Below are 22,866 nucleotides of genomic sequence, written 5' to 3'. Positions count from 1 at the left end.
CCTAAGGCGTATAAGCGCTATCTAGACGTCGCCGTCCGCATCGACCGCCGACTTAGGAGCGGGCCCGGGCGTAGACGGGTTAAGCGGGGAGGAGCTATCCGGCCCGTTAATCCCGCTTAAGGCTAGGCGCTTATATAGCTTCTAAAAGCGCGGCGTCTACTTATATCCCTAGGCCACCTTTATAAGGCGGCCTACGTAGCCCTCGTAGGCAGAGGGCATTATAATAGGGATAAGCAGCTTATAGAGCGCTAGGGAGATCGAGTTCTATAGCTAGGTAAGCTTAGCGCCGTTATCCTAGGCGGTATTACCCGCCGCCCGGGTTAGGGTCTCTTCGAATTCCGGTAAGAACTCCCTAAAGGACTGCCCCTCTTACTAAGTAAGGGTCTATAGCCTATCCTACGCCTTCTCCTATTCCTATACGTTGCTAAAGGCGTAGACTAAGTAGTTAAAGAATACTTAAGGGTCTTTCGTCCCCCTAGGACCGCCCCGCTCTTAAAAGCCCGCTACTTACTATATTTAGGGCTCTAGTAGCGTATAGAGGAGCGAGAACTAAGCCGTCTCCTTATAGCTATTAAGGCCTTATTTCTCGTTAATATAGTATTTTACTATTAAGCGGTTAAGGAAGAAGTAAAAGGTCTCTAGCTTACCGTCCTAGGTAGGCTAAGGTAGTAGCTTCCGTCTACTAAGGGCCGCCTCGCGCTCCGACCTCTTAGTAGTAAGGGGCGTATTTATTAGAGCTAGCGTTAGGAGGGTATTAAGGATCCGGCGTAGGGTTACTCGTTAGTTTAGGTCTTATAATATCTAGTAGAATAGCTTTATAAACCGGGCTTATTCGTCCTATTACTACTAGGCCTCTTCCTATAGGTGTTGCTAGTATAGCTCTTCTGCCTATTACCGTAGCTATTATTGCTAGGCTTCTTCCTATAGTAGCTGCTACTGCTACTGCTGCCCTAGCTAGTACTACTAAGGTTCTAACATCGGGACTAATATAATAATAGCTTATACTATTACGGGGTAGGCAGAGGGTTATACTATAGGTGCCTTCCGTTATATTATAATAATAAGCTATATAGGATCTAACTATGCGCCGCGCCCACCGCTACTAAATACGCGTTTATGCGTGCGGCCTACCCTGCCCCGCAACGCTGTCGGCTAAGGTCTAGGCTAATGCCTAGACCTATACCAAGGGTAAATACCCTTATATTAACGCGGTCGACCGTTAGCGGCCTAGTAGCCGTGGTCGTAATACTAACCTTAGCTAAGATAGAGATAGGGACAGCTAAGTGGCTTAAAAAGGAGTAACCTAGGGGCCCTAGGGCCCTTAGGGGGGGGAAAGCACCGCGTAGGAGGAACCAGATTAACCTTTCCTTTACCTTTACCTTTATAGCTACCCTTTCCCTAATTAGTTATAAGCCCCCGGGCTCTATAGCTAGCTAGGACTGCTAATAGGGGCCTAGGCCCCTATTAGCCTCGCTATGGCCCTAGAGGCTGCATGCGAGTAATAATATAAATTTGTTTTTACTATAGAATTTATACCCGCAGGGTGTGCAGACAAGCCGGAGGTTCGGCTATAAGGAGCCACGCTCACGATTCTTAGACTAAGTCAACTCGTTTACAAGAACAACTACATAGTCACGGGACGGAGGACCTGCGAGTGCAACGAGCAAAGGGACGAGATGAAAGCATAACAGACGGAAACACGGACTGAGTGAGTGCAACAACACACACAACACTCTAATCTACTCTACTGCTCACTCAGTCACCTACTCACTTGACTACACAATACACTGACACTGACAAACACACGGAAGTCACCCCAACACCCGAAACACCCCAAAACAATACACCGTTGGCCAGGAGCCGAGCGACTTGTTCGACCGGAGGTCAAAGGTACGTGACAGGCGGGAGCGGACAATAGGAGGGGTGGAGTCCCTTCTACCCAGGGCCCCCGAATACTCAAGTTTGGTTTATAGGGGGCATATAGGCCCATAGTCTAGCGCCTAGTCATTAGACACCATACGCAGCTTAAGTATAGTATTAGACCGAAATGGACGGGACGGACTATAGGTGGTCATAACGACGAATAAGATAGGCGGGATTACGTCGGTCATATAGAGTGCAGGTTACGGTTAGTTTCTATGCACGCACCTAGACGGCGGCGGGGCAGATATAACCTAGACGCTAGTAGGGACCAATAACCCGAGAGGAATATCAGACGGAGGGGTCGCCTACCTTATAGAACCTGGGTGGTTCTCTATCTCTTCCTCCTTTAAAATCCTAAGAAGGGGATAAAGGCGCTATCGCCCCTCGACTAGACAGTAATTGGCCAACATGTCAGATCTTGACGGCATGGAGGTTCAATGGGACCTGCGTTTAGTTGAGTGTCAGGTCTCGTACCTGGCCGCATTGAAGTTCACACGGGCTTGGAGAATGTTTGATAGACTCGAGGCCACGTCCACTTGCGGGCTCATGGTAGATCTCAAAACTCCGTGTAAATCCGAGGCCTTCTCTATCCTAACATGATTGATGCTGAAATCGAGCAATCCATGCTACGCCTTGTCGTCGTTCTGCTCGATATGGCGAGGCTCTTTGACCAACTCATCGGGGCCGTTGACGGCTGACGACGAGGACGATTGAAACGGATTTTCGTGCCGGGGCTGGTTGTCTTCGGGCCTTGGGCTGGATTGTGCCGGGGCCCCCATCTCCTTCATCCCAACCGCCTCCTCTTTCTTTTTCCAGATGGTGCCGCGCATGGCGTCGGGCACCTTGACGGCCAGCAGACTAAGAGCGAGAGCGATTGCGCACAGTATGATGCACGAGTAGTAGACGCTTTGGTAGCCGACCTCGGACAGCTCAGCGCCGGTTGTGCCGAATCGGGAGTTGATGCCTTCGGCCACGGCGGTCAGGACGGCGAGCCCGAGAACGCTGCCCCCGACTTGGAGGGCGACGTTGAAGACGCCGGCTACGGCGCCCTGATCGCTCTTTGCCGCCGAGGAGACAACTACGAAGTTGGCGGTGATGTAGACGGCGCTGAGGCCGGAAATGTAGAGAATCATGCCGGGAAAGGTGAAGCGCCAGTAGCTCGACTCGGGGGTGATGAGGCTGAAGAGGACGACGCCGGGAATGCACAGGGCCCAGCCGAGAACAAACATGGCACGGGCTCCCAGGATGGGCACGAGGCGTCCGGCGACGGAGTTTGCCAGCAGGGCGGACACGCCGACGGGCAGAAACAGGAGGGCGGTGCGCAAGGGCGAGTTGCCGTATGACTGCAGCTGCAGAGTCAGAAAATAGGAGCAGGCCTGACGCACGGCATAGGTGGCGACGGCGAGCATCAGCGTCATGGTGAAGGACAGATTGTCAAAGAAGCGCGGGTTGACGAGGGCCTGGCTGGCGCGCGACTCCTGCAGCGCAAACAAGGCGAGCAGGACGGCGGCGAGGACGAGCGTCGAAACAATGGACGCCGACCCCCAGCCCGAGATGTTGCCGGACGTCAGGGCGTAGGTGAGCAGCAGCAGGCCGGGGACTCCGAGGCAGATGCCGACGACGTCGAAGCGGATCAGGCGCGCCTTGAGGGAGCGAAACAGCTTCTTCTCTTCGCGCTGCGGCAGCACGACGGGCGCCGCATCGTCCTGGTCCGAAGCCGAGGGAGGGTGCGACGAGCAGGCCTTGCTGGCGTCGGGTCGGGGGAGAACCAGGTGAGCGGCGGGGATGACGAGGGCGGACAGGATGAGAGAGATCCAGAAGATCCAGCGCCAGGACAACAGGGCCGTCAGGACGCCGCCGAGGATGAGGCCGGCGATGAAGCCGACGGAGCCGGCGGCGGCCCAGAAGCCGAGGGCCTTTGCGCGCTCAGAAGGGCTGGGGAAGTGGATGGCAACGTGAGCCTGGGCCGAGGGGATGGTGAAGCCGGCGCCGATGCCCTGGAAGGCCCGGCCGATGACGAGGCCAACAAAGGTGGGCGCCAGAGCGCAGACGAGGGTGAAGAGGGCGAAGAAGTAGGAGCCGAAGAGCAGGACACGGCGGTGGCCGAAGATGTCGCCGCCGCGGCCGCCGAGGAGCAGGAAGCTGCCAAACTGCGGCCCGTCAGTTGAGCCCACGCGACAGGAACTGCAGAAGCATGCGTCTTACAGTCAAGGCATAGGCGGCGATGACCCACTGCAGCTGCGACTGGTCGACGCCGAGCTGCTCGCCCATTGTCGGCAGCGCGATTGTGACGGCCGACAGGTTCGACACTAACAGGTCGTAAGCAAACATGTGTCTGGGCCTCTAGCTAGAGAGAAAAGACGGGTGACTGCGTGTACTCACAATCAAGAAACATGGCGGAGCAGACGATGAGCAGGATCAAATAGGGACGTCGCTGCTCCTCGGTGCGGTCTGGGTAGGCGGCCATGCGCCGGAGGATTTGAACTACACCGCCCATGGCGGCGACGGCAAAGGATGAGGTCGTTGAGGCTCTCGAATGCAGGTCCAGATGGCGATGAAGATCTGTGTGTGATGTGACGGTTGCGTTCGGTGAGAGGGAGAGATGGAAAGGGGGTGGGGACCAGGGGAGGGCCGGGTTCAGGGGCGGCCGAAAGGAGAGAATGGACAGGATAAGCCGTCCCAAAAGTCGGCCAAGAATTTACAAGTCGGACCTCGCTTGGTGACTCGAACGGGGAGCGGAAGCGAGAGAGGGAGAGGGAGGATTTTCGGGCGGATCCGATACTGGGCCGAGTTTGGCTCGCCGTGGCAGGGATGTCTCGAGCGAGCCAAGACAACGTAAGCAATGCCACCCACGGCCCAGTGTTTAAGTTATTCCATTGAAGCTTTGTCTGTGCCATGGTTGGGGGCTCGGGGCAGAAAGCATTGACGAGAGCAGCCAACGTCGAAAGCCCAGTCGCCCCCGTCTTGCCACCAACCAAGCAGCGACTAAGCCACAAAGCCACCCACTCCGTCCGCCCGCTTGGCAGTCAAATATTGACACCAAACCGTCATGGTGGATCGGTTCCTCGGCCTCGCGCCTTCAATGCCCCTTGTCGGTCCGCATCGCCGAAGGCGGCGGGGCGGGCCGTCGAAAAAATATGCAACGCAATTGCATGCGAGGTACTTTGGCGAGGCGCACAATTTGCCGCTTCGCCGAGGGACCCTGGATATATGTCAGTTGCTGGGTTGGGGTGGATGCTAATGGCTGCCGCTCCATCACGACCAGAGAGGCGAACGGAGCAGCAGGGGTGACACGCATGAAACGTATAGAGATTAGAGAACAGTTTGGCCCTAAGAATAGACATGCGTTAATGACTCTCGGCGAGAATATGATCGACTCCCTGTTTGATCTTGTCCTCAATACAGGCCCGGATGTCAACCACCAAGATATGCTGCCTCCACGTCCATTGCTCGTCTTTAGATATACCTGCATAAACCCCATCTAGCCTACCTCTGCAGCCGGCACAGTGATCCGGCGTACATAGCCTGTGGACACATATAGCCAACCCATCAAGACACGGTCCGAATAGGACATCGGACCCTTGGTGAGTCCAGACCCACTGCCCGTTCCTGATCCCAAGATTGTCGCGGCAGCCAAGGCTCGTTTGAAATCTAGCATAGGCCACAGTAGGTTTCGGATGCTTAGCGAGAGCTACTTGACCGGGACTGCATATGACTCTGTGTCACGTTGCCCAGTTTACCAAGGCCAGACCCCTCTGATACGAACTACCGAGCCCTTCATCAAGACCAATCTGCGCGATGTACACGTAGTTCGACTAAACGCGCAGACGAGGCTCTGCGCTTGAGAAAGTTAAGGTTATTCTTCCCGTCATGAACAATAAGATTCTCGTTCTCCCCCCCACCCTGTCTGACTCCCACGACATGCCCGAGAATCGCGGGTGGGGAATGGGTTCTCTTTCAGACCCAACTCTTGGATAGTACTGTACATACCCCGTCATCATCACATGCTTGGCTAGGACTTGGCTCTGCTCGGTTTATACGCTGTATGTCGGACGTGAACAGCCGAGGTATCCATGAATTAGGAGCAATGCTAGTCGAATTTTTAAAGACAAGAGCTCATCTCATCATTAATGCTTGCTCCTTATTCTCCAATATATATCCCTCATGCAATGCTCCTGCCGGTCAGCTTGTTACATGTAAGCATAGAGAATCGCAGCTTTGGCGCTTCCCATCGGCCTCAGTCTGGACATAGTTTTCGTAGCATGATTGGGTTGCAAAAGTCCCCTTTCGCAACCCATATAGATGCCACGTCAATGATACCCCGTCGCAGCACATCGCAACATGACTCAATATTGGCTACATTAGACACTCTTTGATACGGAAATAGATAAAAGAGCCCTAGTGTTTGCTCTTACCAACATGAATACGAATCCACCGCTCGTCTTATCTATGCGCCTCGCCGTCCAAGTGATGCAATGCTCGATGGAAACTCGCCATATACGTCAACTTAGCGATGGTGTTGATCAGGCCTTTAAGATCTGCGGTAGTCGTATCTAAGCTCGTTCGTGAGGAGAAGCTGGAGTCGTCCGAGACAAAATCAGAAGCCCCGCCTGAGATATGATTTGGTCAAATGTATGTATGAAGCCCTCGCGTCTTCTGCCCATGCATTGGGACTCCAAGGACGTCCGAGTCGGCATTTGACGCCGCTAAGTGCGGCGGAGCTGAGTCTATCGGGCTGTCAGCGCTGCAAAGACTAGAAACGCGCAGGCCGGGGGCAAGCCGAGGACGGAAATGCGATTGGAGGATCGATCCAACAATGCTGGACTGCGGTGGAGAATCTTGCGGCTATTCGACGACTGCCCCGGGATGATGGATCCTTCGACTTACACGAGAGCATAAGAAGACTAGGTTAGACGTAATTGTGCCCTGTCCTGTCTCCACGTGCCATGGAACTCTCGTACGAGCGTAGTTACTTGTACCAGAAGCAGGGTAGGTCTGCCGCCCTATCTTCTGGCCCGCCCTAGCCTTGCTCGGCGGCCGTTGGCGCCTCGGAGAAATTTACGTATCCATATTGCCTGGCATGTTTATGCCTACGGCTGTAGACTTTCAAACAGGGACAGCAAGCGAGAGTTTGCCAAGATGATGGGCGGGATTGTACGATACAGGCCATTACTTGGCTGTCTTGGGCTGGAGAAGAGAGCGATATACTCGATATATCGAAAAGACGCACTCACATTCGTGTAACTCATTGACGGGTTTTATGCCTACCAGAGCGCGGCAACAGCACGGCTTTCGTCGATAGATTGCTACGGTAGCGGGTGATGAAGCCGCTAATTGATGGAAGTACGGCCAGCGGGGACAAGACCCTCTCTCCGGAGGTTCCAGGGACCGAAAGTCCCCGCTCCGTGTGCCGGTGCAACCCGTCTTTGCCCTCGTTTTCTTTAAGGAAACGTTGCTTCTCATTAATTCTCGGAGAAGGGTAAAGTTGATAATAGGGCGCTATAGTCGTGAACTGGACATGAAGGCGTCAAAGTATCAAGCTCCAGGGTCTGCCAGACTGTGCGTGTTGAGCACGCAATGCACCTATCTGGTGGGCTTTGCTCGGTTCATTCTCTCGGAGGCCCACTGCGATGCCCACATATAGGTGGTGGGCTATGTCGCTTGTTGCTTCCATGCGGCCGGACGACCACGTCCCCGGGGACTGGGGCCAGGACTGCGGCCCGGCTGGCGGATCGAGCCGCGCTTCCCCGTTTACTCCATGCGATCTACGGGACCGCCAGGAACCTGATCACGTTGAACGTAGTGATACTAAAGGCCCGGGTCTATTCCTAACAATGTTGCCGCTGCCGCCTGCGGTGGTACAACTGAGGCTGACTATGTGACCTGGCCGTAATCCTTTCTGCCGGAGCGAACGCGGAGTCCATCGGGAAGCCTCAAAGTGCTTCGTCACTCGACCAGGTTGGGTCTTATGCGGCTCTTTCCCAGCCCGAACATATTGCGTGTGCACTACCTCGACCAAGCATCCATCTATCGCCAAGTCGACCTCAAAAACTCTTCGCCCCATATATGTAACCCAGCCCACGTACATCCACCACCGTCCGGCACCATCCCGCTCACCCGGTTCCAAAAGTTCAACTAATACCAAGAGGGGGGCCGTAGGGGAGAACTTCCAAACTCCATGCCATCGTCCTCACGGGCAATGGCCGCGACCAAGCTCCACCTATAAGGAGAAGTGCGGTGATCAGGAAAGCCCTCGACTTCGCCGACTCCGTATATCACGCATTCTCGCCTTGGCCTTGGCCGACAACGTAACAGGCTGCTGAGAATTGGCACGCCCGACCACTGGTGGGTAACCAATTTCTTCAAGTTTCTGCAAGTGGGCTGTGTGGCCTGGTGTGTTCCAATGCTGTTTGCTGATGGCGACAATGTATGCATGGCTGGGAGGTCACACCCTGAGAATCATTTATATATCAAACTGGCCATTCCCAGCAACATAGATGAAGTCGCCAAGATTGTATCCAGCCATCTAAACCACCCTGCCCTTCCCCTCAAATACCCCCCTCTCTTGAAACGCAAGTTCACTACACAGACGAGTCTCTCCATTTCCCTCCATATCTTTGAATCTCCCAACGCCATGGCTCACTCTCCGATGCCTTTCATCACAGGGCCCGTCACCATTCCCGACTCCCAGTTGCGCCTGTCACCTCCTCAGGGAGATCTTGTCGCCATCGTCCCTCTTTCCAAAGTGCAAGAAGTCCTTTGGCTCGACTACATCCGTCGCCCGTGGGCCACTCACTATGCCCTGACTCTCCGGATTGACTTGACAGAGTCGAAGCTCTCTCTAGAAACCATTCTCAACTGTAAGTCGGGTCTACCGAGCAACTGTATTAAACCTTGGCTGTTGACAAGGCTTGGTCCTTCACAGACATTCATCAACTCGGCATCGAAAATGACATGCTACGCACAACCTTTCACATGGACGGCACCGCCCAAGATATGTCCCAGTCCTACATGGCCGTCCATGATTCGACCGACTGCATTCAAAACGCCGAAATCATGGGCGACGACGCGAAGTTGGCACAAGCGCTGCGGCGGCCGTTTGACCTTTCGAAAGAGTTCCCGGTTCGATGGGTCATACATCAGCACTTCGCCTCCAACGAGGGCTTCTTGAAGTCGTCCTACACCGTATATGCCATGGGCCACCACATCGCCGTCGACGGTAGCAGCATCAGCTACCTCTCACGCCGCTTTCTCGAGCTCGTCTCCCAAGACGGTGTGGTTGCCCCGTCATCGAGCTCTGCGCCATCGTATGGCGAATTCGTCCAGAGGCAAAACGCCTATCTCCGGAGCTCGGCGGCCAAGGTGGCCCGGAGCTTCTGGCTGTCACAGACGGCCAACACGACGCCGTGCGAATGGAAGCACGCCACTCCTTCTGCGCCGCCACCGGCCGGTCGAGACTACAGGCAGATGAACACCTGGGGCTTCTTCACCTTTGACGAGCTCGCAGAGTGGTCTAAGCTCTACGGCACGTCGTGGTTCCGCATCGCCACTTCAATCGTTGGTCTCGTCGTGGCCGGACACTCAAAGCCGACGCCACATCACGATCACACACTGCAGGTCGCCTTGGGAGCACGGGAGCCCCGATTCGCTGAGTGCATCTCGCACATGGCAAACACGATGCCCATCCGGCAGCCCGTGTGGGAACTGCTGCAGCGCGACGGCACCTTTGCCGAGCTGGTCAAGAATGTCGGCAAGCGCATTTCGCAGGCTAAGAAGCATGAGATGTTCCCCTTCATGTCCCTGCTCGAGGCGGCGCGCCAGGAGGCTAGAGGCGACGAGGTCATGTCGGAGAAGGTCGTCGTCACATACAGCCCCAAGCTGGCCGACGCTCGCTGCACTCTGTATCCCGTGCAGGGAGTGTGGGATCTGTTCTTCTGCTTCCTGGAAGCTGGTGACGGTGTCTCGCTCGGCGTCATCACCGACCCGGCTGCCTTTGACCATGCTGCCGTCGAGGCGCTCAAGACGGACTTTATGAGCACCGTCCGCCTCTCTCAGGCCTCTGCAGGCTTCAAGCTAAGCTCGCTCTTCTATCTCCAAGGGCACGAGACGGCCGCACTCGTCGGGGGTCCCAAAATAACCGACGCGGATGCTGTCTCTTCGAGCCGTGTTACCGACTGGATTCGTCAGCGAGCAGCCGCACAGCCGGACGCTATCGCCCTCTACTCTGGTGAAGAGAAGACATCAATGACCTATGGAGAGCTTGACGAGAAGTCGGACAGCAAGGCGCTGCGTAAGTCTTAGCCCTGAGCTGACCCCGGCTTTTGTGAGCGTGTCAGATATCATCAGAATCGATGCAGTCGTCCTCCATGGCTTTATCCGCCATGTTGCCAAACGCTAACCCGAAATGCTGTACCAGATCTCCAGCAACACGGTGTCAGCCGAGAGGATGTCGTCGTGCTCCACATCGATCGATCGTTCGACGTAGTGGTCTGGATTCTCGCCATTCTCAAGGCCGGCGCCTGCTACGTCGTCCTCGAGAAGAGTCTTCCCCTGGCCAGGAAGCAAGCCATCCTTGGCGTGGCCGAGGCTAAGCTCTTCGTGACAGACATAATCGACAACGCCCTCTTCGCCAACTGCGCCTGGATCCCGGAGGTCCTCAACATCTGGGCTAAGGCGGACCTGCCGGCCGGACGGCCGCAACCCGTGGCCGGCCAAGACCCGACAGACCTAGCCTACATCATCTTCACCTCGGGCTCCACCGGCATGCCCAAAGCCATCATGGTCGAGCACCAGAACCTGAGCAGCTACGTGAGTTCGGCCAGGGAAACCGTCAAGATCGGACCAGGCTCGCGCGTTCTCCAGCTCGCCACCTTTGCGTTTGATGCGTCAATCCTGGAGTGTGCCGTCACGCTGTCGTATGGCGGCACCATGTGCTTTGTCAACCATCCTTCCCTTCTCGTCGGAGACTATCTCGCAGACATGGTTGACCTCAATAAAATCAACTTTATCCACTTAACGCCCTCGGTGCTGTCGACAATCCCGGATGGCCGCCGGCTGCCGTCTTTGCGGATGCTGTCTGTCGGCGGAGAGGCATCCTCAGCTGGACTCTTGGACAAGTGGAGCAAGAGACTGACGCTCATCCACGCCTACGGTCCCACGGAAACAACCGTCATCTGTGCCACCGAGACAGTGGTCCCTAGCGGCGAGAAGTTGCCGTCTCCTTCCAACATCGGTCGGGCGAACCCCAACATGGCCACCATCATCTGCTCCGAAGGCTCGGACCAGACCCTCGAGCAGGGTCAGATGGGCGAGATCTGCATCGTCGGGCCCCAGGTTACTCGAGGCTACAAGGGACAACCGGAACTGACTGCGGACAAGTTTCGGACCATAGAGTTTGAAGGCAGAAGCGCCAGGATGTATCGGTCAGGCGACAAGGGGTACATCGACGCCGAGGGTAAGCTTAACATTTTCGGCCGCATGAATCGCGAGATCAAGCTTCGTGGCTACCGTATGGATCTCGCGGCCATCGAGAAGAGCATCCTTGACTACTGCCCCGAAGTCATGATGGCGTCTGTCCAAGTCGTCAAAGAGAGTCTTGTTGCCTTTGTCGCCCCCAATACGATCCAGGGCAGGTTGATCCGCGAGAGAATCTCCAAGGACCTCCCGTCCTACTCTGTGCCGACTCTTTTCACGGCCCTCAATAACCTGCCGCTCAATGCCAACGGCAAGGTGGACCATGCGCAGGTCCTCGAACAGTTCTGCAACGAAGACAACGAGTCGGTGCCAGAAGCCACACTGCAGACCGAGCCCGACATCTTCGTGGACGGGCTGCCGGAGAGCCCGGGCATCGATGCCGGCCATGTTGCTAGTCTCGAAGCATCTATTGCGTCTCTATGGAGGCAGGTGCTTGGATGTCGAGACCTGCCGTCCTTAGACACGACGTTTTACGACGCCGGCGGCCACAGCATCCTCCTGACTGCCCTGCACAAGAAGCTGGCACTCCAATACCCCGGCTCGGGCATCTCCCTTCTCGATGTCTTCTATAACCCGACCATCCGCCGGCAGGCAGCTCATCTGGCGGACCTCGTCGCCGTAAACAGCCCGCCACCCTGCACCGTCTCCGACGAGAGCCTGTCGATGACGAGAACGCATTCCTCGCGCAGCTCCATCACAAACGCGTCATTGCTGCTGCAACAGCAGGAGAGCCTGTTTGCCATTGTCGGCATGGCCGGGCGCTTCCCGGGCGCGGACTCGGTCGACGACATGTGGGACTTGCTGATGGAGCAGCGCGACGGCATCACCACGAGCAGCGCGACGGGCGACGAGCTCGAGCCGGGTGAAGTCTTTGTCCCGCGATACGGAAGTATCAACGGACTCGAGGCCTTCCGCGGAAGCGACTGGGCCATGTCGGACGAAGAGGCCAACAACTTGGATCCGCAGGTAAGCACCCGTGAGCCTAAAGCCCTCTTGTCCGCAGCAAAATTGGATAAGGACTTTTCTAACCGAGGCAAAAGAAACGCATGTTCCTCGTAGTCGCCCAAGAGGCACTCAAGGACGCGTCGATATCGACTTCGAGGACTCAGGGCACCAACATCGGAACCTTTATCGGCATCGCACACAACACGTTCCTTCACTCAGGCTCGGAGGCAGCGGTTACGGATTCGTTTGAGAGACGCTACCGGGTTGTCCTGGACCCCAACGCATCCACCTTTACTGCTTACAAGCTGAATCTGACGGGGCCCAGCGTTGATATCAACACGGCCTGCGCCTCGTCGCTCGTCGCCATCCATCAGGCCATCAACTCGCTGCGCGCCGGCGACTGCGAGACGGCGCTGGTCGGAGGAGTGTCCGTCTCGTTCCCGCAGCTCGGCGGCTACGCCACGTCCGACGGCAAGATCTTTTCCGTCAGCGGCGAGTGCCGGCCTCTGGATGCGCGCTCGGACGGGTCGGTGCCGGCCGACGGCGTCTCGGCGGTGGTGCTGAAGCCCCTGAGTGCGGCAAGGGCAGCCGGGGACCGCATCTACGCCGTCATCGAGGGCCACGCCATCGGGACGGACGGCGCCGTCGACAAGATTGGCTTCACCGTGCCAAGCTCGACGGGCCAGGCCAAGGTAGTGCGTGATGCCATTGTCAGCTCGGGCGTCGACCCGCAGTCCATCCGGTACGTCGAGATGCACGGCAGCGGCACCAGTATCGGCGACGCCCTCGAGGCACAGGGCCTGGAGCGTGCCTTTTCAGCGGCCGAGGCGGCCTGGGCCGGCGGCGAGCTGCCCAGCACGACGTCGAGCACACGTCTCAGCAGCGGCACCGGGTCGGCCGCCATGAGCCGGTCGGCGTCTCGCGCCAAGGCCGTGCCATCGCCCGCCGCCCGCGAGCTGCTCGTCGGCTCCAACAAGGGCAGCTTCGGCAACTCGGAGGCGGCGTCGGGTCTGACGTCGCTTATCAAAGCGTCTCTGGCCGTCCACCGGGGCGTCGTGCCGCCAATGCCCCAGATCGGCGACGTCAACCCTCTCATCGACCTTTCAAAGACACGCGTCCGACCACTGCGCAGCCATCTCAAGCTTGAGATAGGAGACCGGGTCGGCGTCACCGCGCTCGGCTACGGCGGCGTCAACGCCCACTGCATCGTCTCCAGCCCGGAGACTGCCGACTTGGAGCAGAGAGTGCAGGCGTAAGCACCATGGTCCAACGACTTGAACAGCCTTGCTACTGTGGAGTCCTGAAAACAGCGTGCCCCCTCGACATCAAGCTACAAGTATGACGGCGACAAACGGAAGAGACGGTAAACCTCATCTCGGATGAAGCCTTCCGAGTCGGGACCCGTTCCTCGACTATATGTCTCAAAGCTATATGCATGAAAAAAAACTTCGAGGGCGTTCTGTTCTGACTCGCTATCTTGAGATAAATGACACTTGACCAAAAGATTAAAGAACGGAATAGCCAGTTGAGATCAAAGAGCATTACGTAGTTATTTGATCCAATATTGTTGCTGCTCTAGTATTGACCTATACCTGGGTCTCTCTCCAACCAAGCGGTTGAGAGAGCGACATTAGGAACGTGGCTCTCTTTACATACAATTCCTAGAAGAATCCAACAAATAGTGGCGATAAGAGTTTGATCCCAACTTGCATGTATCGCTGAAAGTCTTTCATTCAACACTCCTGTCCGCAGTTATGACTAACTTTGCAAGCTACGACGCCTAAGGACATGAATCCAGCGTAGATTCGATATCAGCAGAGATCGATGCGGCCCTGTGATGAATGATACCTCTGCTTTTTTCTCCCATATTGCACTGGAGGCTTGGCTCCAGCTGCAAGGGCGACTAGTCATACAAAAAAGTGTCTCCCTCCTCCTAGGATACATATGTACAACAGCAGCGGAAGTGGCTAGAGACGCTGAAGCGGGCAGTCAACACATGAGACACGCAGAAAGTTACAGGCGGTTCTAGATATCTATCTCAGGCCTATTTTGTAAGGAGTCCATTTAAGACCACGAAGTAGGATGAAGAGCGACTGCAGCGTAGTATACCGCGCACTCTATCAGTTTGATGTAGTATTTTCCAACTTCTTCCATCCCGGTTCAACGTTGATCGCGAGATGCTCGGAACAAGGCACATCCTTGGCTAGTTGCTGGACTTTGTGGAGCTTTATCAACCCGATCTGTCCATCTATATGTTCATAGCCTCCCTCATCTCAACCAATCTAGCTTTATGGCCTACCACCTCTCACTATCCATGCTTATTAGTAGCACTCTAGTATTAGCATGTGGGCGGCGGTGAAACCCCGGCTCGTGGGGCGAATGTGGAAGAAATGTGGTGGAATGTCTATCCTCGTCGGCATAGGGTGGATTTCAAAGAGAGACACAGACGCAGCCTGAGTCTAGAAGGTCGATTGTGCGACTCACTGCTAGGGTAGGACCTGGCCTTGCGTCAAGGTTATCCGTGTCCAGAGAACTTAGTCTTTACGAAGTAATACCAAACGAGGGGTCAGGCTATGTTCGCATTGTCGAAAATACATATGAAGTAGGATAATATAAGAATCAGACAATCCCGTCTTTATTTTTGAGGCTTTAAGGCTTCTTTATTCCACAACGTCCTTCGTGGCGGTGATATAACTCAGATGCCGCCACTTGCGATTCGCCCCGTTTCGCCCTCATTCCCTGCCTGTATTTCCGGGGATTCCACCGCATACTTAATTCTGGGTTGCCCCCATTTGTGTGTCTCTGGGAACAAGCCACAGCCGCATTATAGGGGTTTATCCTCCTTAAACCAGCCAACCCTTGCGGGCCAGCCGACCCTTTCATGTTCTAACAGCTGCTTCCCTGGAATGCCATCGGCTCACCTGATTAGCCCTCGTCTGATATCCTATGAAGCCTTCATTTCCGCGGCCGCTGACCTGGTCATCGGCCAGGATACATAAGCCAGTAGATGGCACCTTTCCATATCCGTGGAGTCTTTCTTCAACGCCCTCGTCACCTCCCCTGGCTCCTTCTTCGACCTTGCAACTGTCCATTCTCCTGTTGTGCTGTCACAGCAGTAGATAGTACGCGCCTTTGTACTGCAATGTGTGAAAGGCCTCTAGTGAGTTGATACAACTAACTAGTCCCTATGCTGTTTACTATCAAGATAGAGAAGAAAGAAAGAAAGAAAGAGAATCTACTACATGAGAGCACAATAGCATTTTATAGCTTCGAGCCAATGGAAGGTTCTAGAAGCTAGGCGGCGCAGCCGCCGTTAAAGCGGCTTGCCCGTTACAAATGTTGCTATCGGCTGTTGTACTTGGAGCCCTTTCGCTGGGCGCTCCAGCAAGATCGTAAGTTTAGACTTATGATCCTTTTGTCACTCTCACCTCTTCCTCTCTCCCCCGTATCTCTTTGAGTCCGCTAAAGAGTCTTCGGGAAATCCCTTGAATAACACCCTCTTCAACTATCGAGGTCGTTGGCTGACGGGAAGGAGGGTAGTGGCTTTATCCGGGAGGTGGATCCAGCTGCCGAATATGACTATATTATTGTCGGTTCCGGCGCCGGAGGCTCGCCTCTCGCGGCGCGACTGGCTACGTATGGGCACAGCGTCTTGCTTATCGACGCTGGAACCGACGAAACTGATAGTTTATTGTACCGGATTCCCGCAATGAGCTTAGCGGCATCTGAGGCTCCCAGCATGTCGTGGAACTTCTTCGTTAATCATTACCCAGACTTGGAACGGCAAAGGAGAGATCCCAAAATGACCTGGACGCTCCGGTCCGGCAAGGAGTATATCGGCAGCAACCCTCCCAGGGGGGCGAAACCAAAGGGCATTTTCTACCCGCGTGCCGGAACTTTAGGTGGTTGCACCGCTCACAATGCTATTATCACGGCTTATCCAAACGACGAGGATTGGGAATATATTGCTAGGCTTACGGGAGACTGGAGCTAGGAGCAGAAGAAGATAAGGAAGATTTTCGAGAGGCTCGAGCGGTGCCAATATAACCCGCGCTTAGGCAGCGGGCACGGCGCCAAGGGCTGGCTAACGACGAGCGCCACAAGTGAATCCTTTACCCCTAAGGACTCTAAGCTTGCATATATGGTCCTTTCCGCAGCATCGGCTATCGGCGATAAAATAAGCAGGATCACACTAGACGCCAAGGGCCTTACCCGAATGTTTTCCAAGGACTTAAACTCAGACTCCGCGGACCGCGATTATAACGAGGGGATGTTCTAGATGCCCCTAGCTATTAACGACGGCGAGCGCTCGGGGCCCGTCGACTTTCTTAGGGAGGTCCTCAACAACGGAGATAACCGCCTAGATATCCTACTCAGCACCTTGTTACCCGTATTAACTTCAAGCCCGGCTACGGGGGCAAACCACGGGCGACTGGGGTCGAGTATGTCCGGGGACGAAGCATCTACCGCGCGGACCCGCGCGCCAAGTACGGGTCCCCGCTGCCCCGGACCTATCGTGTCAAAGCCCGGCGCGAGGTCATCATCTCCGGCGGCGCCTTTAACACCCCCCACCCCAGTTACTTAAGCTTAGCGGTATCGGCCCTGGTAAGGAATTACGGCGATGGGGAATCCCCGTTGTCGTCGACTTGCCCGGCGTGGGCACCAACCTACAGGATCGGTCGTCACCAAGAGCCCCATAAAATTCTTCTTTCTCGAGAAGTGCACCGGTCTGCAGGGCACAGACCCGTGCCTCAAGGCCTGGAATAGCAGGGGCTCCATCGCCGAGCGAGGAGCGTACACGACCAGTGGCCTCGCGCTCGCCATCCTCAAGAAGTCATCCGTCGCCCCGGAGATTCCCGATGTCTTCATCGCCGGCACCGCCGCCAAGTTCAAAGGTTACTTTCCCGGCTACTCGAGAGAAGCAGGGGCGGATCCAAGGTACTGGACCTGGGTCGTCCTCAAAGCGCACACGAGGAACCGCGGGGGCACCATCCAGCTTAGATCTGCCGACCCGCGCGATGTCCCCATCATCAACTTTAACTACTTTGAGTCGGGAACAAACTATGCCCACGAGGCCGACAAGGACGCTCAGGCGCTAGTTGAAGGGCTCAACTTTGCTCGAAAGGCCTCCAACATCAACGACACCGCCGAATTCCAGGAGAACTGGCCAGGCCGCGAATTCGGCTCGAAAGAAGCCGAGAAACAGTGGGTTAAGGACCAGGCCTGGGGCCACCACGCTTCCTGCACGTGCCCCATCGGCGCCGATAACGACCCCATGGCCGTCCTGGACTCGAGATTTCGCGTGCGAGGTGTCGACGGCTTACGCGTCGTCGATGCGAGCATTTTCCCCAATATTCCCGGATACTTCCTCGTTTTGCCCGTTTACATGATTAGCGAGAAGGCTGCCGATACCATTCACCAGGATTCTCGAAGGAGGTATTGATTTGAGGCCGCCCATTAGCCAACTTTCCGTGAACTGCGAAGATTTAAGATGAGTGTAAAATGAGAGACACAGAAAGAATCGAATGTTTATATACGGCCCTGCCATCATAGAGCGTGCAGGTTGGCGAGTGAATTAGCGAGTACTTGATTAACGAGGGACTAAAACGGCCTAACTATAGTTCTTAAACCTATACACCTTCTAGCAAAAGTTAGGCGTACTGTTTGAGTAGTGTTATGGGGTTGACACCCTGTGTGTTGGTGCGGAATGTCTGCTGTTCCCGCACGTGTGTATATAAGCGGCTGCCGCACCTATAGGGGCTACGCTCGCATTTCTTTTTCCTTTCCTCCTTAAAGATCCATTAACCTTCTTGCCAGGGACCTCCTTTGTGTGCCTTACTCGGACCAATCCTCTTTTTGCGATATAAGCTTTCCAGCCTCTACCTCACACTTAAGATTATAGCATCTATGTGAGGCACAAGCAAGCTACAGTAAGAGAAGCCGGTGTACCTTCGCATCGCTCTGTGCTCTTAGAGGAGCTTATAAGCGCCAATGTGCCCTTGTGTTGTTCCTACTAGCTTGCATTATTATTTCTCATTAAAATCTATTTGCGAACCGCAGCTATACCTTCTCACCCATCACGTAGCCCGCTTGATTCTGTCTTCCCTCCTTCTTTCTTTAGCTTTAGAATGCTCGTTATACCCCGGTAGTCTGTTGTAATTAAACTTGCTGAACCACTATAAATAGTTTTTCTCTTTTTCGCCTTCAAAAGAAAGGTAGGTGTGTTAAAAGCTTTATAAAGAATTTTATAACTAGTAGCTTTTAAAAAGTATTATATATAGGTAAATAAATAGAAAGCTTAGCAAGGACTATTACTATAAATAGATATCCCCAGCTACCAAAGAGTATAAGGACCTCCTAGACGCCTAACCTATTCAGCGTTTTCTCTGTCCTTCTTTATAATGTCAGCTGCCCTCTCAGCTACAGCATACACTGTAGACTGGATATTGCCAAGCGGCTCGAGGGGGAAAATACTCGCATCTATAACGCGCAAGTTTTTTACGCCATAGACACGAAGACGCGAGTCGACGACACCTCCTGCTTCCCTTGGCAGCATCGCTGCGCTGCTGCTAACATGGAAGACCGAGACTTGGCGCTTCCGAACGACGTCCTTGGCCGCATCGAGGCTCTCCCCCTCGGACGAGCGTTTGCCGCCCTCCTTGATGATCTTCCTCAGCGGCTGCGTCGCCACGAGCTTGCTGACAAATTGGACGCCCCTCACGAGGAGCTCCATATCGATGTCCTCGTCGTTATATCGAGGGTCCCACACTGGCTTGTCTTCCACGTGCGGGGAGACAATGTGGCATGAGCCGCGCGAGAAGGGGTAGTTGAGAATTGTCATTATGGTGAGGTAGTTCTCAGGAAGGACCGGCACCAGATATTCGCCCACGTGTGTCGGATTGTCCATGATATTGCTCTGCATTGGAAATAGCAGACACTGATAGGCTGCCTCATTGTCAGTTTCTAGAATTGCCCGGATCACACCTCGCTCTGCTTCTGAACACTTTGTAGCGGCTCCGAGGTGTCTGTCCAACAGCTGTCGGCGAGCATCAGTGCTTAGGACTCCAGAGGAGTCAGCCACTGCTCGATTTTGTTAGCCCGTTTACGTTTCTGGTACCGGGGCAGTATGAAGGAGCTCTTACTTGGAACATAGGCAGAACTGATAATGCTCTGGCTCAGGGGTCCTTCCTGATTTGCTTGGTACTGAGCAACAACGGCCTGAATAAGAGCAGGATCTCGAAGCATGTCCCCTGACGTTACACTATCTGCAACCTCGAAGTTCTCAGCCACAACAGGGTGGTCCTGCATATGTTCGCCGACATTTGGGTTGTCCTTTCGCACATATTAGCACAGTGAGTGAGAATACCACACACGCGGGTAGGGAAGCCACTAGCAGGGAGGAATCTCACAATCAACACGGGCACTCCATGCTTCTCAAGAAGCTCGCGGCTCCCGATCCCAGAGAGTTCGAGGATTTGGGGGGTGTGGAGCGCCCCGGCAGCGAGGATAACCTCATTTCGAGCGCCAACCCGACGGTTACTGCCATCTTCGGACCTGATTTCCACGCCTTTCGCGACGAACTCGACATTATCGCCACTGACCACAGGTTCGAGAATGATCCTCTTGACCAGTGTATTTGTTAGGATTGTTAGATTGCCTCGGCTCCTTACCTTCGGCGTCAAATAGGCCGAGACTGCCGATGTCCTCGTCTTCGCAATGGGATCGATGGTCGCCGGCTGCTGGAAGGCGCCTACGCCTGCCATTCCAGTCCGCGGATCAGTGGCCATATTCAGACCGAGTTCTTCGAACGCGTCGAACCATGCCGCGTTGTTGGGTCCAAACCCTTCGCCAAAGGTCACCGCAAGGGGCCCAGTCTCCGCCGCAGAGATCCCCTGAATACAAAGTCCGTCCAGACGGCAGAACTCCCGGGCATTCTGGGATGGCGGGTGGGTTTTCGCGAATTTGCGATAGTAGGGGGCCAGCGCGTCGTAGTTCCAGCCCCCGTTCCCCAGAGCGCCCCAGGCGTCGATGCTGGCCTTGCTGGGGTAGACAACCATAAGGAAGTTCAGCAAAGAACTTCCCCCAAGCATACGACCCCTCGCTTGGGGTATGGTTCGGTTGTTGAGTTTGGGCTAGCGACTTATTTTGAGTACATATATGATCCTTGCGAGAAGGCATACGAGGAATAGCCTGGAAGCTAAGCTTACTTGTGGCGGAGAGATGAAGTTCCAGTCATATTGGTCTTTCCCGTACATGGCTGTCATCATGCCTGGAGTCAATACAAGGGGATCATGGCTCCTATCGCCGCCAGCTTCGATTACGAGGACACTCGTGCTTGCGTCTTCGCTCAAGCGGGATGCAACCACGAGGCCAGCGGTACCGCCACCAATGACGATATAGTCATAGTGTTCTATTTGTGACTCGTCAACGGACATGTGCAAAGTAGTGTTGATTAAATCGAGAGGATTCAAGGAACCAAGTGGACTAGAGCGGTGGGAGGCCAGAGAGGATGAAGGTTTGAAGCTGAACACCGACCAGATTTTGTGTGCTTGCTTGAAGTATATGCAGTAAGTAACTACAGCGGCCCCCCCCTTTATGATATGTGGGACGTGCCAGGAAAAAATATGCTATCCGCCAGCTGAGGAACTTTTGTTACACAAATATATTCGGGCCCCGCTAATACAATGGGCGATGACCGCTGGTATCCCTCCCCATCCAGAACGGTTTCTTGCAGCATCTGGGCTCTCTTTCGGGGGCCACTTGCTTTCAGCGGGGCCCCATGACAGGCGGACATGTAGCACAGCCCCGAGCCTAGAGAAGGATGCAGCCGCCACTTGGCCAGCTCACCGAGTTGCGTAATTGCATTAGTAGCAACAAGGCGTGGAGGGCTCCGAGCCAGTGAACCCCAGTTCGGCCGCTGCCCCGAGCCAACAAGCTGACATCCCAAAGCCACAAAGTTGGGGCGGCATGCTCGTCGAGTCGTGCAAAGTGGGGTCCCTTTCTGACATACATAAGCCATCTGCTATAGCGAAACTCTCCCCTGCCAAGGACTCTCTGTTGTCTGGTGTTTATTTTGTGACAACAGTGCCCAAATTCTGCTGTCTTATTATTATGACCTAGCTTGAAAAGAACCAACGTCTGGCTATTGCTGATATATGGCTCGGCTTTCCTGCTCACTCAAGGCTCACGGGTCGTGGTCAGTTATGGCAAGGCATCTACAGGTTCCGTGCCTCTCAGCCAGACCATAATTACCTGCTTTCCAAACGAATCGCGTAAGCTTCCAAGATGGAGGTTGTATAACATGCCGTAAAGCTTAAATCACGCCTGTTGGCAAATCTCATTGCCAATTCTCTCATAGTACTGATCGCCTGGACAATTGTTGCCCTACGAGGGTTCGGTGCCCATGCTCAAGGCAAGACGCGGGACAGGCTGCGCAAAGTTGTCGCTCCTCTCTTACAGTATACAAGGTTGATCTACGGGGTTGGCCTTCAGAGCGACACTCCGTCCCTCCAGTAACAACGGCGTCCGCTCAGCAGCAGCCCGCTGGCGCCGGGAGCGTCTAGTGGTCTTTCAGACTCTCAAACGTGCCCCGGAGCTTCCGTGCGCTCTCCCTTGACACCCCCTCGAAGGTCTCTCTACAATGTACAGACAGAACCTGGCTATGACAGTGTGGCTGCGCCCGCGACGAGGCTAACTGAGATATCCGGCTGCCTGGGCCCGGACGTCGTCACAGCCCATCTACTAGCCCGAGCCAAGCACCCACGAAACTCCAAACATCTGCTACTGCCAGGAGCCCTCGGCCTGCGACAACTCGAGAGCAGCGCCCCAGTCTCCGAGCATTCCTCCGTCTGGCTACCCGCGCTTGCCGAAAAACGTCATGTCCCGGTCCAACTGCTCGTCCACAGACCGGCCACTGGTTGTACACGGCGTGTCTGCCGTCGACCCGCGCGCTGAGGCACTCGAGCCAGCGGATGAAGCTCGGGTCCATGCTACTGTCCTGCTGTGCTGGCTGCTTCTCCCGCACGTCCAGCTCCCTATCCATGATGAACGCCATGACCTGCGAGAGCGCGATCCAGTGAGAGTGCAGCAACACCATGGTCTGGCGGCTGAGGTTGATGAGCTCCTGGAACGAGGCGTGGGGCAGCATCATCCACCAGGCGTATTCCCTCGCGTTGGCCTTATAGGCTCCACCGTCGTCAGCCCCTACGTCGGGACGAGGGGGCGAGGCGGGACTCACCGTCAAACGAGCTCTTACGCAGCTTCATGGGCGATGCCGAGCAGCTGTTGGTAGTATTCCACGGCGATCAGATCCACGCAGAGTGGCCGCAGGCCCGATATGGCCTCGACTGCGGCGTCTGCCTGCCCGCCCTGGATCAATGGCAGATCTTGCATCAGCGGCGCCACCAGTTCGGTTTGGCGGTCATCGAACAGGCTTTCGAAGACGGGCTCGATGCCCCTGAGCATCATCTGCATGTCGCGTAGACGATAGCGTCAAGCTCCTTAGCATATGCGCGAGATATGAAG

At 55.2% G+C, this 22,866-nt stretch overlaps 5 protein-coding genes across 5 annotated transcripts; 2 read left to right on the top strand and 3 right to left on the bottom strand.

Moving 5' to 3' along the window:
* Positions 1 to 2,549: 2,549 nt before the first annotated feature.
* HRG_09473 (major facilitator superfamily domain-containing protein) lies at positions 2,550 to 4,420 on the bottom strand (the record flags this gene model as incomplete). Its single annotated transcript, XM_044867944.1, has 3 exons — positions 2,550 to 4,073; positions 4,129 to 4,232; positions 4,306 to 4,420. 3 exons carry the CDS (start codon positions 4,418 to 4,420, stop codon positions 2,550 to 2,552), a joined length of 1,743 nt encoding a protein of 580 aa, XP_044717204.1.
* Positions 4,421 to 8,557: 4,137 nt separating this feature from the next.
* Positions 8,558 to 13,598, top strand: HRG_09472 (AMP-binding enzyme domain-containing protein; the record flags this gene model as incomplete). The annotated part of the gene is made up of 5 exons (XM_044867943.1): positions 8,558 to 8,783; positions 8,849 to 10,213; positions 10,340 to 11,779; positions 11,858 to 12,363; positions 12,438 to 13,598. 5 exons carry the CDS (start codon positions 8,558 to 8,560, stop codon positions 13,596 to 13,598), a joined length of 4,698 nt encoding a protein of 1,565 aa, XP_044717203.1.
* A 3,188-nt stretch (positions 13,599 to 16,786) lies between these two features.
* Positions 16,787 to 17,785, top strand: HRG_09471 (GMC oxidoreductase domain-containing protein; the record flags this gene model as incomplete). The annotated part of the gene is made up of 3 exons (XM_044867942.1): positions 16,787 to 16,873; positions 16,920 to 17,020; positions 17,113 to 17,785. 3 exons carry the CDS (start codon positions 16,787 to 16,789, stop codon positions 17,783 to 17,785), a joined length of 861 nt encoding a protein of 286 aa, XP_044717202.1.
* Positions 17,786 to 18,712: 927 nt separating this feature from the next.
* Positions 18,713 to 20,597, bottom strand: HRG_09470 (GMC oxidoreductase domain-containing protein; the record flags this gene model as incomplete). Its single annotated transcript, XM_044867941.1, has 7 exons — positions 18,713 to 18,781; positions 18,917 to 19,422; positions 19,485 to 19,674; positions 19,752 to 19,964; positions 20,013 to 20,051; positions 20,097 to 20,474; positions 20,550 to 20,597. 7 exons carry the CDS (start codon positions 20,595 to 20,597, stop codon positions 18,713 to 18,715), a joined length of 1,443 nt encoding a protein of 480 aa, XP_044717201.1.
* Positions 20,598 to 22,122: 1,525 nt separating this feature from the next.
* HRG_09469 (uncharacterized protein) lies at positions 22,123 to 22,815 on the bottom strand (the record flags this gene model as incomplete). The annotated part of the gene is made up of 3 exons (XM_044867940.1): positions 22,123 to 22,194; positions 22,250 to 22,448; positions 22,598 to 22,815. 3 exons carry the CDS (start codon positions 22,813 to 22,815, stop codon positions 22,123 to 22,125), a joined length of 489 nt encoding a protein of 162 aa, XP_044717200.1.
* Positions 22,816 to 22,866: the final 51 nt, after the last annotated feature.

This window comes from Hirsutella rhossiliensis (genome assembly GCF_020360975.1).
Source record: "Hirsutella rhossiliensis strain HR02 chromosome Unknown scaffold00012, whole genome shotgun sequence".
Classification (NCBI taxonomy): Eukaryota; Fungi; Ascomycota; class Sordariomycetes; order Hypocreales; family Ophiocordycipitaceae; genus Hirsutella; species Hirsutella rhossiliensis.
This window is presented reverse-complemented; position numbering and strand designations above follow the sequence as displayed.